Source organism: Pagrus pagrus (assembly GCF_965226575.1).
Source record: "Pagrus pagrus genome assembly, chromosome: 2".
Taxonomy (NCBI): domain Eukaryota; kingdom Metazoa; phylum Chordata; class Actinopteri; order Spariformes; family Sparidae; genus Pagrus; species Pagrus pagrus.
This window is the reverse complement of record NC_140186.1, coordinates 13,008,966-13,028,296: the sequence shown is the minus strand read 5'-3', so window position 1 is coordinate 13,028,296 and position 19,331 is coordinate 13,008,966. Positions and strand designations below refer to the sequence as shown.

The 19,331-nt window shown below is 39.8% G+C and overlaps 1 protein-coding gene across 2 annotated transcripts in view; it reads left to right on the top strand.

Annotated features, from left to right (window-relative positions):
- gstcd (glutathione S-transferase, C-terminal domain containing) overlaps positions 1-19,331 on the top strand; it is a 58,519-nt gene that overhangs the window by 20,589 nt on the left and 18,599 nt on the right. For both annotated transcript variants that reach the window (XM_084341108.1, XM_084341107.1), the window contains exons 6-8: positions 17,426-17,541; positions 17,878-17,922; positions 18,693-18,821. In XM_084341108.1, coding sequence (XP_084197234.1) covers positions 17,426-17,541; positions 17,878-17,922; positions 18,693-18,821 — 290 coding nt within the window. The remainder of the gene's footprint in view (positions 1-17,425; positions 17,542-17,877; positions 17,923-18,692; positions 18,822-19,331) is intronic.

Genomic DNA, 19,331 nt, shown 5'->3' with positions numbered 1-19,331 from the left:
TAGAGATCAGAGAGTTATTTTGGGAGAGCATATGTTAATTCAAACACGTAGGTGCGATTTGAAAATATTGTTATTGAACATTAGTGCGGATATCTGTGTGAACCATGCGCTCGCGTTTGGTTAACAACGCATTCCCTCGGGGTTACAGCTCCGCACAGCAGGCTGTGACTCCCAAATCACTCCTCTCATTCTCAATTAATTGAACTCATTAGAGCCTTTAAATTGGAGATTTAAAGATACGCAGTAAACATGGGACCAAGCACAACAGCCAGCCAGCTTTGTTACTCCCAATTAGAGGGATAATTGGCACTTTATTTCTACAATTCAAGTTCAAACACATCTAGACTCCCTGGAGGGGTACCACAGAGTTTCACTATTTGCAGTGATGTTTGAGTTGTGCCCATTTAAATGCAGAGCCACTGGCTGCCTCCATGATGAGCTCCTTGCAAATGTCATATCATGAATATTCATTTGTCTCCTTAGTTTTGTTTTGTTCAATAATCTCTGGTGAGGCATTGCAGTGTGGGCATGAAGCAAGGAGACAATTTGCCTAACCCTCAGCCAGCTTTCAGTGGGTTTTGGATTACATAGTGTTTCTCACGCCGTTTCACTAGACTCTTAATTAATTACTGATTAGTGTTTTCAGCCATGAGCAGAATGTAAAACCAAATCTTTTCTCCGCAGGCCTTTCCTTCTGAGCACAGTTCAACAGACGTTGTCTGTTAAAATCTTGTATGATTGCGATGCAGAGATGACATTTGAAGGCTGCAACAGATTGAATGTAATAACTTTTCTCTTATCTTTTACTTGTTGACACTTTGTGACTTTGGGCTCGCAGAGATATGACAGCGTTTTTGTCAGGATTGTTGGGTGATAAGCGGTTTTCTCTTCTTTCGGGAGATGCATAGTGTCAGTGATGCTGTGTATCGAAAGAGGAAAAAGGATTAATAATAGACTTTGTTACATTTCCTTGATCTTACAACACATTTCAGACACTTTATTACCCGAAAAGGTGTTTTCAAATGGTCAGAACTTAAAAAAATATGACTATCGTAGAAAATAATGAGCAGTCCGAGAGGTGTGTTTAGACCTGGTATTAACATCCGTCCTGAGTGATCGGATCACAAGTGGCCAGCTACAAGTCTGTCCGTTCACACCTGACATTAACGTGCGTTAATGTGAATCTCACTTTCCCGCTGTATCTGCAAATAAACATCACTGTGACAAACTGAATGTTTTTTAGACAGCATTTAACAAAGTTTATAAAGTTTTTCTTTACCCACCAAGTTTTGCATTTTTTTTAAGGCAGTCTGGGGACTCTCTCCACAGGTGACAAACAAGTAGCCTGTATTGGTTAATGTTTACTGCATTTGTAAAAATCTGACATGTTTATGGGGTTAGGCTAACCGTAACCCTGCCATGTTGTATTCTTTCATACATTTTAAACTGTGTTTAAACTGCTGCTAAATGTTGGCAAGTAGGGCGCACTTTTGATGCAGAAGGAGACGTGTTGACACTTTTTACCACGAAAGAAATGACTTCATGTATTGCATTTAATGCTGAATTTACAAAGGATTCACTAATGATTCAGAATTTACTGCAGCCTCTTTTAGAAAGTTTTTTAAGTTACTCCTTACGTGACAACTCTCAAAATTGCACAATTTGGCAAGGGAGTTTTGGGATATTACAAAAGAGAGACCAAACATGAAATTTACATTAGAGTGACCCGCATGGGAATCAGGCAGTGTGTTATTCACTCGGCCTGTTGTTGTGGCTTCTTCTCATTGTTTCGTGGACGATGTCAGTTAAGTGGGCAGTCCTTCAGACACATGTGCGTACACACTGCGAAAAGAATGTTGTCACATGCGGCTCAGCTGTCCACTTGTCATCGGATCGCTCAGGATGGATGTTAAACCAGGTCTAAACAGCCTCATAGATACTCCATTCCTTTCAGAGTTACTTATACGGTAATACGTCTGATTGGCATTAAACAAGTTTATAATTACTTCACTGTTTTTTTGTTGTCGAATAAGAACAAAAGATGATGTAACATTGGCCCTGTTGCCATGGTTTTAGCCACCCCTCATGTGGCTCTAAAATCCATTTTCATGCTCTGACTTGGTGTCATGATGCATTAGGTGCACAATGTTTGACTGGATATGAACTGACAGTCGACTAATCCTTTGTTTCTCCTTGTACAGTGCTCTGTTCACTGATTTCTGTGCAGAATGTAAGCAACAGAGTGTCACACGCCAGATAAAAAATATCACCTCCATTATTTGATCACAAACTGCAAATTTTTCGCATTTTTTTCCTCCAAAAATGTCATAACTGCTGCCGGGGGGCTTTGAAATAAAGAAATTCAACCGAAAGGTGGCAATGGAGGTGAACAGATCCGCACTTGTTTTTCTCCTTGAGTTACTCATGTAAAGCCGAGGGAGCTGTGGAAAATACATGAAAGTTACATCCAGATTTGATGAATCATATGTTCCACCGCAGTCTTGAACCAGTTCAGTTACCCAAATTAGCAACTTCAAGTAACAGTATACTTTCCTTGGAAAGATGCTCAATACATCTGTCACTTTCATTTGCCCAATTTGTGGCTTGGCATGTTATCTAAAACACATTCAGACTGTTGTTAATTACAGGAGGTACTTCACAGCACAGGTCTGAGTAAAAAAACAGTCCTGTGTTTTTTAAGATTGTTCTTTCGTTCTTTCATTCTCTCCATTCTATTTGTTTCTTTTTATTTCTACTTATGTCTGGTTTTCTTTATCTTTCTCTTGTATTTATTTATCTCATCTAGTTTATATCTCTATTTATTTTCTGTCTTTCTATCCCTGTTTTTTCTCTCTTTCCTCTCCTGCATTCTCGACTCTTGACTTTTTTCTTACCAACCTCAGGCCCTTAGCATTGCCTTGACATGAAGTGATTTTTTTTTTTATTTCTCATTTTCACAAACTCCTGACAGCATCATTAAAACATTTTTCCATCCCCATCCCTACATGCATCACTCTTATTTGTTCTTCCCATCCCTTAACAAAGTGATCTTTCTGGAATTCCTCATGTTGTCGGCATTGGCTCAAAGAAAGGCTCAAGGCTTATTATTATGTCCTGTGTCTGGTGAACACTGTAATAGATGATGTGTCATATTTGGTTTCAGTGTGTAGGGTGATATGTGCTCCTATTGTGGGGGACCTCCCCCAGTGCCCACATGTAATTTGGCTCAAAGGAAGGTCCTGTATGGATTTTGGCATGTGTGTCTCAGTTGTCTGTGTTTCATGTCATGTTGTTGGACGAGTTTTCCCACCATGTTTTTTACACCTGCATGGTGTTGGCTTACACAGCTATAGGGGTGAGTTATTTGTGTGTGTGTGTGTGTGTGTGTGTGTGTGTGTGATTTAGTGTGTGTTTTGTCTGTGTCTGCGTCTGCAGAGCATTTAACAATAAACATAAATCACCCAAGTTGCAGGGGTCTGCATAGCTCTACTTTTTTACGTTCTGATAATTATAACAGGGTTCAATGTCATTGTTTCTTTGCTTGGTCACACAATTTGGTCAGAAATCTACTTGCTACTGCTAATTTACAAATTGTTTTCATTTATTATCGGTTATCACATATTTATATGACTTGCCTCAGAGTTCATGTTTTGTGCAAGCACCACTCTTGATTAGAGCCCGACCAATACATTGTTTAGCAGATATTATATGCCAATATTAGCCAATCAAAGAAATGTTTTTTTTTTTTTATTATAATGGAATAAAAGATGCCTAGGTAAAGTATATTTATTAATTTCCCAGTTAGTTTACTGTTTCAGTCCACTGATGTCATTTTTCGACAATAAATAAAGAAAAACAAGTAAATTTCTTACCTGCATTACATCTTTGTCGCAAGTGATTGAACATTTTTTCAGCTGATTCATCAATATCGGAATTTTTCCCTCCCTAATACCGGCATCAGCATCAGACCCAAAAATAGAGGGTGGGCTCTGCTCTCTGACGTGCCTTTAAAAAAATAATTCTGTTTTTTCTCAAACTTACTGCAAACTGCACAACACACAGTTTATTTTTGCCCACATCCTCTAATGCCACTCAACTTAACACCTGCTTCCAGGATACTTCAAATGTACGCTTGCACTTCAGCTCATTAACGTCTTTGCCCACCGCCATTTTCTTGCGAGTACCTGCTCGGCACTGTGCATGTGCAACTCTTGACAGAGGTGAGAATGAAGATAGACTGTCGACTCCTTAGCTACTTCCATCATCAACTCCAGAAAGAAAACTGTGTTTAGTTTTTTTTATCGCTTACACAATCTTACAAATTTGACAGTCACTCATATAACAGGAGCTTCTGGCACAAACGTATCCTTTTGTCGCCGTTCCATATCGTGTTGAATTACTTATTTTTGATTAATATTTTGTAAGAAGTGGCAACAGAGGAAGTTGGCCAAGATTTGGGGAACTGTAGGAATTTGAGAGTAACAATAGCTTTTATGAAGTATTTTGTTGTTTTTTTAGTATTCACTGGGCTCACTGAGACAGAATAATGATTCATCTAAATCCTGCTCCAATTATCCAAAGGGCACATGTAGTGTTTGTGGCCAATCTGTGTTCCCTTGATTCTCGTCCCACTTTCCTTAATAAGAAATTATGTGCAGTGCCAAGACATTTGCAGATATAATAAGGAAACAGATACATGTTGAGACAAAGTATACTTTCTATCTCTGGAATAAAATGTCTTGCAGATAGCACTAAAATCTATCAAGAAAAGAAGTTTCCTTTCAAACGCGGGGAGTCTTCTCCTTCTGACAATATAAGCTTAATGCAGAGATGAAGGGAGAATCCCTTTTTTCTCTCAATAGAGGGGCCCCGTCTCTGGCAACCCAGCATTTCTGTAAGAAAACCAGTAGGGGCAGGGAAGGGACTGGAGTCCAGCCAGCTTTTATGTATCTTTGAGTTAGCGCTGCAAGGCTCGGACTGAAAGGCATACTGGCTGGAAGGTTTTACAAAGGTGGCAGGCCAAAAGACGTTGACACAGCCTTCCACAGATGCCAGCGTTTTGCCACTGACTTCCTGACTTTGACAGCTCTTGCAGAGTACAGAGAGCAATGGATGAAGGGGAAGAGTGTGCACTGAATAAAAACAAACTACTTAGTTTGAAAGAGCGATCGTGGGGGAAGTATTTCGGGAGACATAACAGGAAAAACAGCTGGATTTCAACATTTTGTAGACTTCATTTTCAGAAAAGATTGATTCCATTCACAAGGTTATGCAAGTATTTTTATAGAAGAAAAGTCTAGACCATAACAGTTGATTCACTCCTTGTTAATGCAGGAATGTATTAGTGAGAAATAAAACATAATAATAGCTATTCTGTTGTGCATACACAAATTGTTCATAGAGTACAGTCTTGGAATAAATGATAATTAAATTAACAATTGACCATGTCTGTTTTTTGCATTCAAGTCAAGTCAGTGGTGGAAAAGTTCTCTTTGAGGTGATGTTTAAAGAAGATGTGACCTGACTTGTTCTTTTGATGCCCAGCTACTTCTACGACTGTTCATACCTGCAAGTTTGCCATACTTACTCAAAAAAGATCTCCTTCCTAACCCACCAGGAAACCCAAACCCATCAATGTTCTGAAATTCAACTGACGGCTAATTATTTTCACTCAGAATTCATCTATAAAATGACAAATCCCATTATAAGTTCCCAATGCCCAAAGTGCTTTCCCCAGCAGTATCCAATTTAAGATAAATATACTCCTGTTTCTGTTACATTTGTTACATTTGTTCTTTTGATGGATACACAGGAGTATCAATCTTGGATGATGGTATTTTCTTACCTCTTAAAATGTCTGTGAGGAGGCAAGGATCCCTAAGGCTGTGGATGCACAAACCTTCCTCATGCAGCCAAAAATTTAGGACCATGCAGACTGTACGCCTGGCCTGTTGGCGCCAACAACTTTGTGAACACATCCATGGAAGCAGACACTCATTGTCGAATAAACAGATCCATGTGCATGGGCACTTTAGGGTGTAATAATGGCAGTTTTGGAGGAGATACAGGATATCCTGGAATGCTTACAGAAGCAAGTAAGTAAGTAAAGCCTATGTATGGGAAACACTGCTGTACCCAGTGTTGACGAATATTAATCTCTTCTTTTGCCTCGGGTCCTTAGCTCTAGATGGGAATGTCTTTTTCCCAGTTGTTCGGGTGGGGAGTGGATGGCATGTGCCCTTCTCCACGTCCCAGTGGTGCATCCTAGGACAGGGTTAACTGAGGGAACTGTCTGTGTTTTGGAGCCAATCTTGTTTTCTTTTCTTTGTTGCCAGTAAGAAAAACTCTACTTTCATCACAGGTTGATACATTAAAGTGTAAAATCCATGTCAAGTACACAAACCGAGCAAGATCTCATGTTTTCCACGTGGATGTGGTTTACCGATGTGTCAGCTCGTGGTTAGCCTCGGGTCATTTGTTCCTCTCTTGAGCGGAGCTGTGAATGTGTTGGTCAGGATCAGTGCAGTCTGAACAACCACAACAGTTTTCTTTCTCTGCCCGTGGCAAATACAACTTCACTGACAGGACGGATCGATTCCAAACTCCGCAAGTTTGAAAGCAGAGGAGTGTAGATGTTGTTTTGCCTCGTCCACTACAAACAGTGCAGTGAACAGCACTCTGGAGACAGACTGCGAGTCAACATTAAGCTTACACAGTGAATGGTAGCCAGAAGGAGAGAGATTGCTGTGTTTTTCTAGGCATGTCCCGTTTTAAATTCAATAGTGTTGCTTCCCTGGATAGTCAGACTGATTTAAATCCTCCAAATAATAATCAGCATCCTTTACAACAAATACTCTCTAATGAGGTAAGGAAACTCTGTTGCCATGATAATACATACAGTATAAAGCACTTAACGTACGCCACATGCGTAACTTAACCTAATGTATTTAATTCAACCCAAACCATGATCTTTTCCTAAACCTAACCAAGTAGTTACGGTGACTAAACTAAACCAAACTGCAACCATTTCACAATAACCACTCAATGACATTTTGGGAATATTGACAATCGACCGATTCAGTCGTTTTGGTGTGGGGATGTGTTCTGGATTCAGCGTTTCAAATTCAGTATTCGTCTTGTGTTGATCTAATGATGCTCGGATACACAGAAAAGTCAATAAGTGGACGTTTTTGCAGGAGTAGAATTGATGTCTCTGTTTGGTTGTTTGCCCATCTTGAAACAAAACGGTGCAGACAAATGAGGTATGTGCTTTGACCTTTAAGGCGGGAGTTCCATAATTATGCAGACCTCTCGCCTCCAGGTATGTCTGGTCATGTTTTGACAGACGTACCAAAGCTGTTGAAGGACGCACAGTGAGACCTTTTTTCCTCTTGTGTTTGTCTTCATTACCTTTCGCGTTTTCTTGTCATCACAGTCTTAGGGAAATAAATTGAAACATCTCAGTGACTTCTGCTGTGAAAGAAAAACTTTTTTTTTCCCAGCTCGTCAACAATTGGAGCTGTCAGTATTGTGAATGTTTGCAGCTTCAAGCCGACTCAACGAGATTATATTTAGTCACCGCTCAGTGTTTGCATGTGTTGCCCCAAACCTTTCTAAATACCTCACAGCACAGTTGCACTTATGTTGTGTGGTGTTGCAGCTTTCATGATTGTTCCCCAGAATATCTCCGCTGCCAGAAAAGGACTGTGAATTTTAGATTTCTCTCCTGTTACTTATTTTTGTCATCACTCTGCAAAGATGTGCCAAAGTTCATTTCCTCATTTGCTGGTCCATAGATTTCCATAATGAAGAACATATGGTCAAATTGCAAGCTTTTCTGCCCCAGTGCATACGCTTTTAAATGCCAACAAGCCATTTCAAATTTCAATTTATGGGGAAGACATTATAAGGTGCCTGCAATAGTCCGTGCCAAGGTAAAAGTAAAGCCCTGCCAGCTAAATATTGTGGCCATTCATGAAAACATGGGCTAGTGCCAGACTCTTGTCACATAAAAATATGTTGAAGGTGCCTTTAACTCCATGGGACTGTGATGAGTTATTTTGGGTCTATCTTTAGAAATTAGTATCAGGCAAGGCAAATCCAGCACTGAAGAGATAACCTCATTTGATTGGAAATAATTTGTAGTTATTGGCCTATATCCAAGTGTAGACAATGATGGACAACCATAAACATCATATAATGTATAATTTTTATTTATTATGGGTTGGGGACCATTCTGTGTTGTTATGATACAAGAACATACCGATATATTGGTTGGGTGATATGTTGCCTAGTATGCACCGACATGAAGCTCTTGTTTTAAGAGATTTCAAGTCAGAGAAAAATGTTGACGTGATAGTTTATAATGATTTAATTCCCAGTAAGTTTACCGTTTCAGTGCACAGGTGTCATTTTAGATAATAAAGTCTATTTATTTTTTCTAACTGAAAAACATCATGCGTCATTGTAGTTTTCATAATTGATTAACCTGCTGTGTTTATTTTCAAGATGTATTACTTAGTACTAACACGTTAAAGATCATGAAAAATGCTCATCACAGTTTCCCAGAGTTCAAATAGACTTCAGATTGCTCCTTTTGTCCGACAAACGGTCCAAAACCCAAAGACTCTGCATTCACTGTCACAAAAGACAAAGAAAAGCAGCAAACCCTCGCATTTAACAAGCTGGAACATTTGACATTTTTGCTTGAACATTACTGAAATGATTAATCAGTTATCAAGAGTTGCCAATTACTTTTCTTTCAATGGACTAATTATTCGTTGCGACTCTTGCATGCACTGACTATAGAAACTGAGCAATTAGCCATGTGTAATTGCAGTTTTTAATGAGCCGTGTGACAAATGTTCCATATGCACACAACATGTATTATTCCAATTGGTGTAATTGTGCAGCCATTTAAACTGTAACCACATTGGGTTTAAAGAGTTAACTAATTAAAACCATTATGAAGCTTTAATGAATTAGATACAGGACATATTTGTAATACTGCCTGTATATTTGTAATACTACTACTAATACAGTGTAGATAGCTTTTTGTTTAAATGAGGATATTTTCCTCATTCTTCTGAGCCAGTAACAAAGTTTTCCTTGCGCGCACATTTGTCAGAATCTTTGTCATCCATTTTGCCTTTGTTACTGAGCTTCAGGCCACCTGTTTATTAGGTGGGAAGGAGTCCTCTTTATTTTGGCTGGTCCGTTTACTCCTGCAAAAAACCAAGTGTGCAGTTCACAGCACTTAGGGGGACAGCAGTTTGCACTCATCCAGTCACATAAAGGAAATGTAGCTTGCTCTCTCACACCAGGCAGTTTAACAGGAGTCATGATTGCATTAGCCAGCCTTTTATTGGTGCACTTCGCATTCTCATACCTGGTCCGGTTACAGCTTTGTCGATGTATGAGTCCAATATTTCATTTAGCAGTAATAAAAACACCGTGCTGCAGGACTTTGGTGTTATCAGGTTAACTTTTAGTGTCCGCTCGCTTTAGTTTTCCACCTCTTCAGTAAGAGCTCCTGCACCATCCTTGCACTTGTTGCTATGACACATACACCGCATTGTTCTGAGCCACTGCCGAGACAAGAAAACATTGTTATTGTCCACCAGAAGGACTGAAGTTCCTTTCTGAACCGGCACACGGGTGCATTCAAGACCACTTGAGCAGGATCCAGGCATTTGAATGTGATATGATCAGAAGAGCTGCAGAAGTCAGGCTGAGAAGATAATGATCCACCACACCTTCCTGTTTTTAGTTCACTTCACCGAACACTTATACATATAGCGTGCCCCCTGTGCTAATGTGAACAAACATATCCAAAGTGTTTGGATACGGCATGATTGTGCACGACCCAACATGTGCACATGGGGTGTCATTCCTTTCACTCTCGGACTGAATGTATAGGTTTACTCTTTAAAGAAATCATTCCCACTTCAGATACAATACGTTCATGTCTTCCTACTCAGAAGTGACCCTTGATTTACTCAGAAGAGTCTCCTTGATTTATCGACCTGTGCTTTTGCTTAGTCGTTTTCATTAAATTGGCTGTAAAGTGTGGAAAAATATGAGCTCATAAATAAATCAATAAAGTTCGCTTCTCCTGGAACATCAACACATCAAAAGGTAAACAGTGTCTTATTTATTCCACCAACTAGATAGATTGTCAATATTAGGAGATCAAATGGATTATTATCTACTACATCACCAGCTTCCCCAAACAGTTTTCTTTTTATATGCGCAAAATTCAAAGCAGTATTCCATATCAGCCCGGATCAAGATGATGATCTTTGCTAAAGACCATTAAGACTATTGATTTTAAGAGAAACTGAATTAAATAAAGTCAGTGGGCATACCTCGTGAGTTACTTACCAGCATATAAAAACAATTTCAAAGACCATTACTCAGACCTTTGTTGTACTTTTTGGTCATAATCTCACATTTTCTTGGAAGCAGTCCCATTTCAAGTGTTTTTAAGACCGTCCTTTCAGGCTCTCATTCTCCTAACATGACGTCATGTGACACCATATTTTTCTTGGTAGTTGACAGATGACTCTGTCTGGGACATTTCTGCTGTAAACACGTCTGGAGACGCTTTCCCCCCTTGAGGAATCTATTTCCTCTTTGACAGCAAAACACGTAACATGAGCCAACAGATAACTTTGGTTGCTTACAGGACACTTCTGGGGCTGAGTAACTCTGGTGTACATGGGGCTGGGTCAGATTACTTTGAAATGCAATCCGTTAATAAAAACACATCTTCTTTTTGTAATTAGTAACTTTATCGATTAGATTACAATCAGAATACTTTGAATCAAAATCAAACATTGAAAATATTTCACCTTTTACTCAAAAACATTGAGGCAGCCACAAAAATTTAAGTGACACAAATATATATTTGTTTCCTTTATGCATCTTCATCTTCAGTGCAAATACAGTACATTGTTCAGCATTTACAATTGCTCGAATCAAATTACCCTTACATAAACAGTACCAGGACAAATTACAACATGTGGGATTCTCTTTCTGTCATTTAAGTTTATTTTATTTGTTATTTATATTTTTTCTCACTTTCTTTAACATGCAATATGAGACACTTTTGGGCATTTTCATCAGTTTTTCAGGAAATAATGCATGGAGTTTAATTTTTAAAAAATCAGGCATATTCAGGTAGCTGGTATCTGTGAGTGAGTACATTTTGATCTGTATCCAAATCAAAACATGGATCTTGTGGATTTTGAAGTTTCTTATTGGATTAGGCTCGATTAAATTAAAGGGGACTGTCGGGCCTTGGCAGAGGTATGCACTCTTCTGAGTGCCACTGTAGTTGCTGCTGTTTTTTAATCAAAGGTCACATTGAGGACTTTGGTTTTGTAACGCAAGAGGAGCACTTCAGTCAAAATGTTCATCCTCCATTTTTAATGTATATAAAAAGAAAGAAAAACTCGATTATCATCATTAAAAAAACAAATATGAGTTCAGTCACCATTAACAAAACTGGCAACCTGAGAGGAGTAACTTTATTGTCGTAACATACTATATTCATATTCATGAAAAAAGGTTTCATAGTTTTAAAACCGCCATAAAGATGTGATCAAAATGTCAATAAATAAAATAAATATAATCTACAAAAAGCTATAAATAATCCTTTATAAAACACACATTCAACGTCACATGCTCACTCTGTAACACAAGAGCTACTTTCTCTGTTCAAACAGAGCATGTACTGTTGTGAATACAAATATAATTCAACCTTCACTCTTTCTAATATCATTCTTACAAATAATAACAATATACGTTGACCAGGATTGCCACAAAATCTATAAATCTATTCAAGTATTGAAATCATAAATAAAAAAAAAACATAATCTAAACTTGAATCTTCGTCCAGCCGTCCTTATGTTTGCTCTTTAAACCAGCATGTCCTCTGAGAGATGTTAGCTGTCGGATCCTGCAGAGACCAAACAGAGGCCCCCTGTGCCACAGCCGAGTGTTTACATTATAATCTGTGTGATGGGCCTGCTTGATAAGGCCCTGGGCAGTTCTGCAGCATCAGGGGGAAAGAGGAGCAGATCAGGGCTCAATGCCAGCAGCGGGAGTGGTCCGCACCTTTTAGCAGTAGAGGACACACGGGCTAATGGATCCACAGTCTCCCCCGATGATGCAGCCGCAGAGCGTTTCTCCTCACTGAGCGTTGGGAGATGTCAAGGCTGAGTCAACCTGCTGGAAAAACAGAAATCTCGTTTCTTCGATACCAAGACCCTCACCAGTTCTGTCACCTCTGGCTTTGTGCTTGTGGTTATCCAGGTGGGACGGTGTCCGTGACCCTGTTCATAAACGCCGCCTCCACAGTCAGTATGTGCTACTTTCGGGTCACATCAAACTGTGGAAGGAGGTTAAATACAAAAGTCTTTCAGGAGAAACACCCGAGTCCTCATCAGATTCACACCAATGGAACGTATCGACGGCTGAATGTGCTGAGAGTTCAAGGAAACATACGCATGAACAAGAAAGTAATGACATATTTGTAAAGAAAGACTTGTATTGAGACTGGCAGGTATGTACTGTGTGGTGCAAAAAAATGCAGGCAGATCGAAACATCTGTAGAATAACTTGAGGCTTTTTAACCCTTAAAACAAGAAATGCATCTGTCAGTTGGATGAGATAATCCCATTTGTTCCTAATGCAGTTTCCAAGGACACGGTGGTGGATTTATTGAATTTCGTTTTTTTTTTTTAGATTTTATTATTCAAGTAGGGTTGGCCAAACATTGTATTTTCTTTGCCAGTTTGTTTCACTGTAATTGTTTGTCTGATACAAACAGAAGATTTCACTTCCATGATGCCAAGTTCCTGTTTGAAAAAAGAGGCTCGGAGTCCAGCTTTTTCCTGTCCAGTACATGTTCTCAGATTTAGCCCTTACGTGTCGCAATTTTCGTCCCTTCAGTGATGATTTATGCAGGTTTATTAGCATTTTCATATTTACATGGCTTTAGGCTACAAAAAACCAAGAAAACAAGACGATGCCTGACTAATTGCTAAAACATTCGAGCTCATCTTCAGTCTTGTACGTACGGTGTGATCTGAGTAATAACAGAGAAGGAGAGTTGAGTTTAATGTCCACCTGTCAACAACTTCTCTTGCGAGCGATCATTTGTGCCAGGCTAGATGACAGTTGCAGGCAGTTTCTGTCATACTTGTGATTGCTGCGTCTGTTTATAAAGTGGCTGGAAGACAGTCGATCTAGTTGGGATGCATGAAAAAAAATGTGTGTGGGGGGGGAATAACCGTGCAGGTAGGCCTCTCTCTCCGTCTGAGCTCTCTGATTGCTTTCATCTCAAAACGGTTGCGTTTTAGTTACTTGATTCTGAGGCCTTGGTTGTGTTCATGGTCATTGCCAGGCATCAAAGCTAACTCTTCAGTGTGTAATGATTTCACTTGAATAGAGAGAATATCCTTCAATCAGAAGCTCCATGTTCTGCATTGATAAATACTCTACCACCTGCAGAGGGTCACAGAGATGATTCACACACAGTCCCTTGAAGGACACTACTTGCTTTCCCTGCAGTGGCACGAGAAGGACATTTTTTTGAATGAATTTGCGCAAAATACTGGTCAAACATTCATGGTACCAGAGGATGAGTCAGACAGACATTGATGATCCCTTGTCTTTTTCTTTAGCGCCACCACAAGGTTCATATTTGTGGTCAGTTATCAGGTCAAGTATCTCAACAGCTATTGGTGAAATACCCATAAATATTGGTCCAAGCGCACGCGTCCCCCATCAGGGCGATTTGTACGACAGTTGATCCCCTGACTTTTTCATCTAGCGCCACCATGAGGTCAAACATGGTGGCAGCCATGTTGAGAATTCGACACCATAGATGAGAAAGATAATCGCTAATTTTCATATCACGATACTGCTGCAACCATAGCCATAACTACACTGTGTTTGCCATGTAAGGAAATTAAGGAATGACCAATGACGACGGCCATTCAACATTCAGAAACCTCATCACTGAACATAATCCGGGGTTTCACATTCTGTCTAACAAGTGGATTGCAATTCAGTACGGAGAGCTCCCTGACAGACAGTTGATGAGGTCTCATGGAGACCCTGGGGGAGGTGCTGTCCTGTGAGTCGTATCGGCGTGACCCTCTTAGCAGAGAAGCAATGCAGGAGTATTACCTTGTGGGCTCATTACCTGGGTCCACGGGCCTGTTAGGCGGGCGGCAGGGTCAAGGGACACATCTTGTCTGGAACTTAATACGTGTCGTACAGCAGAGCAGATTGAGAGGTGAACGAAGCAATTTCCCAGCTAACAGCGTCAACAAGACTCATCTTTCAGTGACTGTAAAAAATGGGACACAGCCCAGAATTTCCAAAATTCAATACTTGTCTCCACCTGTAATTAAAAAGAAAGTGACAGCCAGTGAAGATCAACATGTTGATTAGGTGTTAAATATTTAACAGCGAGTCAGTTCATCCACACTTTGAGCTGTGTTAACGCGGATTGACGAGACTAAATAAAACCTGAAATGATGCTGCAGGTTGAACAGAAATTCTCCATGAGATAATGATAACGGTAATACAAGTTAAAACTATAACCATTTGTTTCTTTAATGAAGATATTGATTTTTCTGCCCCTCTCCTATCTACCAAAGCATTTCTTGAAACAAAACTATAATAAATGAAGTGTTTTGTATCTCTTCTCCCTTCAGCGTTTGCTTTAAAAGTTAAAAGTGAATATATCCACCTGTTCAAGAACATTTTGAGACATTATGAAACAAGCTTCATGTTATTTGCGTCATTCTTCTTCTCTACACTGTGTTCCCACTCTGGTTTTTCTTTTTTACATCTCGAGGCTTTTTGACCTCAACAGTGTTTGACACAGACTTTGTGATGTTCATCTCAAATTGAGTGAATTTGACGCAATTACAGCAAACCAGGCCGTGACCTTTAAAGACCTCTCAGGATTACTATTTGCCCGGAAACCATATTAAATAATGAAATTGAAAACAAATCGCGAGGTCAACTGGCATGCGTTTTGCTGCTCTGCTGCCACCCACTCAGTCCTATGTAGCTTATGGGTTTGACCCTAAGCCGTGCGGTGACCCTTTACCAAACAATGATTTGTTTAAAAATATAATGATATATAAATTAAATGAAATAACTTCTTGGAACGAGAAATGCTGCATACACCTTTTGCACTTTTTGTTTTGTTTTGAGTCGTGTTTCTCTGCACACATACATTAACGGCTTTGAGGACGTGCAACCTTTTGTAAACACCTCGACCCGTTGTGCAGCATCACACCACATGCTTGCTGAAAAGAGCTTTGCACACTCGCAGCTATATTAACAAAACAAGTCATCAAGTTTACAGTGAAAGTTTGGGAATCAGAATATATGGCAAAAGCTGAAGGCTTTTTCTAAATCAGGTTTCGGGTAAACCTTCAGCCCTTTAAGCGCCTATAATGAATACTTTACATTAACAATAAATCACAATCTTACATGTGAAAATGGTCACTTGTAAGGATGAGTTTACGTATTGTATAAATTACAAGGTTTATAGTGTCTTTTAGCTCATTGTTTTGATTATCTGGCCCACCACTTCGCAGCTTTGGTTCAGTCACAGCGCTCTCATAGCATCATCGCAGCTGTTTTCAGGAAGGAAAAGGCTCTAAAAACCAAAGGTATACTACAGCGCAACATGATGCCACATGCAGATACAGTGGACAGTAGCTCCTTTAAATTTTGCTACATTTTTGCTTTTTTTAAACTTCTTTCGGTTTTATTGATAACACGAGCATTACCTGTGACAGAGATACATTCACAAGCATTGGAGAAGAAGGAGAAGGTTTGAATTAAGAGCAGTGGACTATGAAATGATCTCTGCCCACAGCATCTTTCGCCCATCCAATCCGACCAGCTGGACCGCACCAGGGAGGAGAGCTCCAGGATGCCATACTAATCCAGCTTGGATAAAAGAGTGCTCCTGGCTCATGTCTGGTCACTGGAAAATGAAATGGACAAATGGGACTTGAGCTGGCCAAACAGCAGGAAATCTGAGACTGTTGTGGCCACATCTTTACAGAGACCTGTCCTCACCACGACATCCTGGATCAAGCTGTTGGGCTTGACGTGGGGATCCTGCCCCGAGCCGACAGAGTGCAGGACGACAGCAGGAAGATGAAATGTGTACTCTGCTGTTTAAGCAAAGTAAAGTCGATGGATAGTCTTTTCCAGATGTCGAACTTTTAATGCGAAGACGCCGACCACATTATCATCACCATCTCGTTGCTGCTGTTTACATTCACCCCATCTTAGATATGCGCCCACACCTTCAATCTTTGCCCTGTTGATTTTTTTACACTCTGTGAAGCACTTTGCAATTAAAATCTAAATGTGTTCAGATGCATCAAAAGGTCTCTATACTGCAGCCTCTCGTGGATACATAGAACTGCCTGCGCCCCGTGTGAATTGCTCATTCAAATGAAGAGCACAGTCTTGTCAATTATTTTACTGCTGTTTCTCTGTATTTAAATTCACCCCTCACTTTCTGTATCCCTACAACTGGGATCTGCTCAATAACAGCCAGTGTGAGGTCCTGAATAATGCCCCGATGAAATTTCATGTCGATAAAGAATGAAAAGTCTCTTTCCCTATCTCTCCTACCCCGTTGTCATATACAAAGCAGTGCAGGCAGGAAAGTGTAGGAATAATATTTTTTTGATATCCCAGTCGTGTGGATATGGGACTGTGACTCAGGGGTAAATGAAACACACATCACTCTAGATTTATGGACCGGAGATGGCATCGGCACAGCGCGTCAGCGGCTCACCGCCGATGTGGCGTGCTAAAAGACGGGAGAGGAAGATGCAGGAGACTGAAATGTGCTTTGAGTTAATGGGGTACATACTGCTCGCACAGCAGCAGAAAGTTCTGCCGCAAACAAGGAGGACACTTGATTTTGGCTCGGAGGCTTGCTTGTGATGATGTTGAAAGATTGTTTGCGCTCCCTTGTTGGCAATTGACTGGAAACATGCTGATGAGAGAGTGGAGGCCTTTTCATCTGCTGTGCTATAACCATTACCTGAAATTGCTGATTATAAATCAAAATTTGAGCACTGACAGCAGAGGAAAGCAAGACATTACTGTAATGAAAAACAAGTATCCTGACATCTTTTTGTTGTTAAAGTTGAGTTTATTGTAATGTTTTAATATTGACTGGAGCCAACCCGGCTACAGAAACTCGATTTTTATAATCATAATGAAATCCTGTTCATGTTTTATATCTTTCTTCTCTGGCAGAGTTTTGTTTTTCCCTTTCACAGAGTTCCCAGATTAACAGTCTGTTGAACCCGGACCTCCACTTCCTCCTCCCGTGAAATGAAAACTTGTGCTCTTTTTGCAGGGAAAATGTCAAATATCCGTGCAGTCAGGAAGAGGCAACAGCTGAATAACTTGGTCGCCATGGTTACGGAGCTAGCCAGGCCGGGGCACACCGTTGTGGATTTCTGCAGTGGCACGGTATGTGTGTGTTCATCTACCAGTTTGCATGTATATTTATCACTGCACCTGACCATGACTGCATCACACTGGCGCTCCATTAGCATCCAGCAGGAAGGAACCAGTTCTCTCTCCTCCTGGTTTTTAGTTTCCTAGTGCTTGTTGTTGTTGTCGGTCAGTGTGCACGGACAGACCGTTAATGTGATTACGCTCAGAGCGGTAGCACTGCATGGATAAAGTGTCAATACTTGGTTGGAAAGGGCAGCGCTAATCATAACTCTACTGATGCCTTCTTTGATGTGTGCTGTTTCCCTGTTTTGCATCTCTCTCTCTCTCTCTCTTTATTCTGTGTCACAGGGTCATGTAGGAATTGTTCTGGCTCACACGCTTCCAGACTGCCAGGTAATGTGTGTGTATGGGATCAGACATAACTGACAGGACTTTGGTATCTTTTGATAAGCTTTTGTCATCAGTGATGCATCTAACAATTTTTTTTTTTGTTTGTTTGTTTTTTATCCAATCCTTACACCATAAAATGCCCAAAAGATGTGAAAATGCTCATCACAGTTTTCCGCAGTCCAATATGACAACTTCAAATTGTTTCTTTTGTCCAGCCAACACTCCACAACCAAAAGACTCTTTATTTACTATCATAAATGACGATGAAAAGCAGACAACCCTTACATTTAAGAAGTGAAAACGGCAAATGTTTCTAATTTTGGTTAAAAAATGACTTAAACGATTCATTGATTATCAAAATAGTTAGGCAGCTAATTTTCTTTGAATTGACTAATCAAGCAATTAACTAAACGATGCAGCTCTGTTTGTCATTATTTATGACATTTTATAGACTAAAAGATTTATAGATAAACCAATATATCGATTGATAATGATTATTATTATTATAAATCATTAGACGCATCTGTACAATGCTGATGGATTGTTTTTAAGCATTTGACATGATGTATTAAAGAAACAGGCCTCCTGTAATCTCATTACTGTCATTTTGGTTAAAGTTTGTGTTTATTGTTCATTTTGAGAGCTTTCTTTGAGAGCTCCGTCACGCGTGGATCTCAGTGTTTTGAGCATTGCTTAAAGTTGCCCCTGAGAAAGCAGCAATGACACGCAGCTGTGTGAGTTATTTATTTCTTTTTCTTCTGTCTGCATTCAAGGTCATCCTCATAGAGAACAAAGAAGAGTCCTTGGTCAGAGCCCAGAGTCGCAGCGCCGAGCTTGGCCTGAAAAACCTCAGCCTCATACAGGCCAATTTGGATTACTTCACTGGAGCGTTTCAAATTGGGGTGAGCAGAAGAAATAACACAAAATAAATGTGCCTTGGCATCAATTTTGTTTCCATTTCTTTAATGACGAGAGAATCGTAAGAATTTCAGGTGACTCACCTTTTTAAGATTTTTCAAATTTTTTTATAAAACGTAGCCGGTTTGTGATGGTACAAAATCACAGAAATGTAACCATAGCAATAAGTGAAAGTAAAATTACTGTTTAAATTACAACTAATCACAAGTTATGTAAATATTTTCATACTATTGTATTCAGTATATTATAGCAGTGTTTTAATATCCCTTTTTTCTAAGTTCATGTGATTGTCATTGTTAAACTGGAATCAGTTTTCAATTTCCACAAAATACTTTTTTAAGCAAATGAGACAAATTTTCCCCACAGGGAAAATGTAACTAGCAATAACATTTGGTGTGCAAACTCTAAAGCTTCGGAGGAAAAATCTCTTTTGTCCATGAAAATACAGAGAATCAAACTAATGTAGTCCCACTGCCACAATGAGCATCTCATCA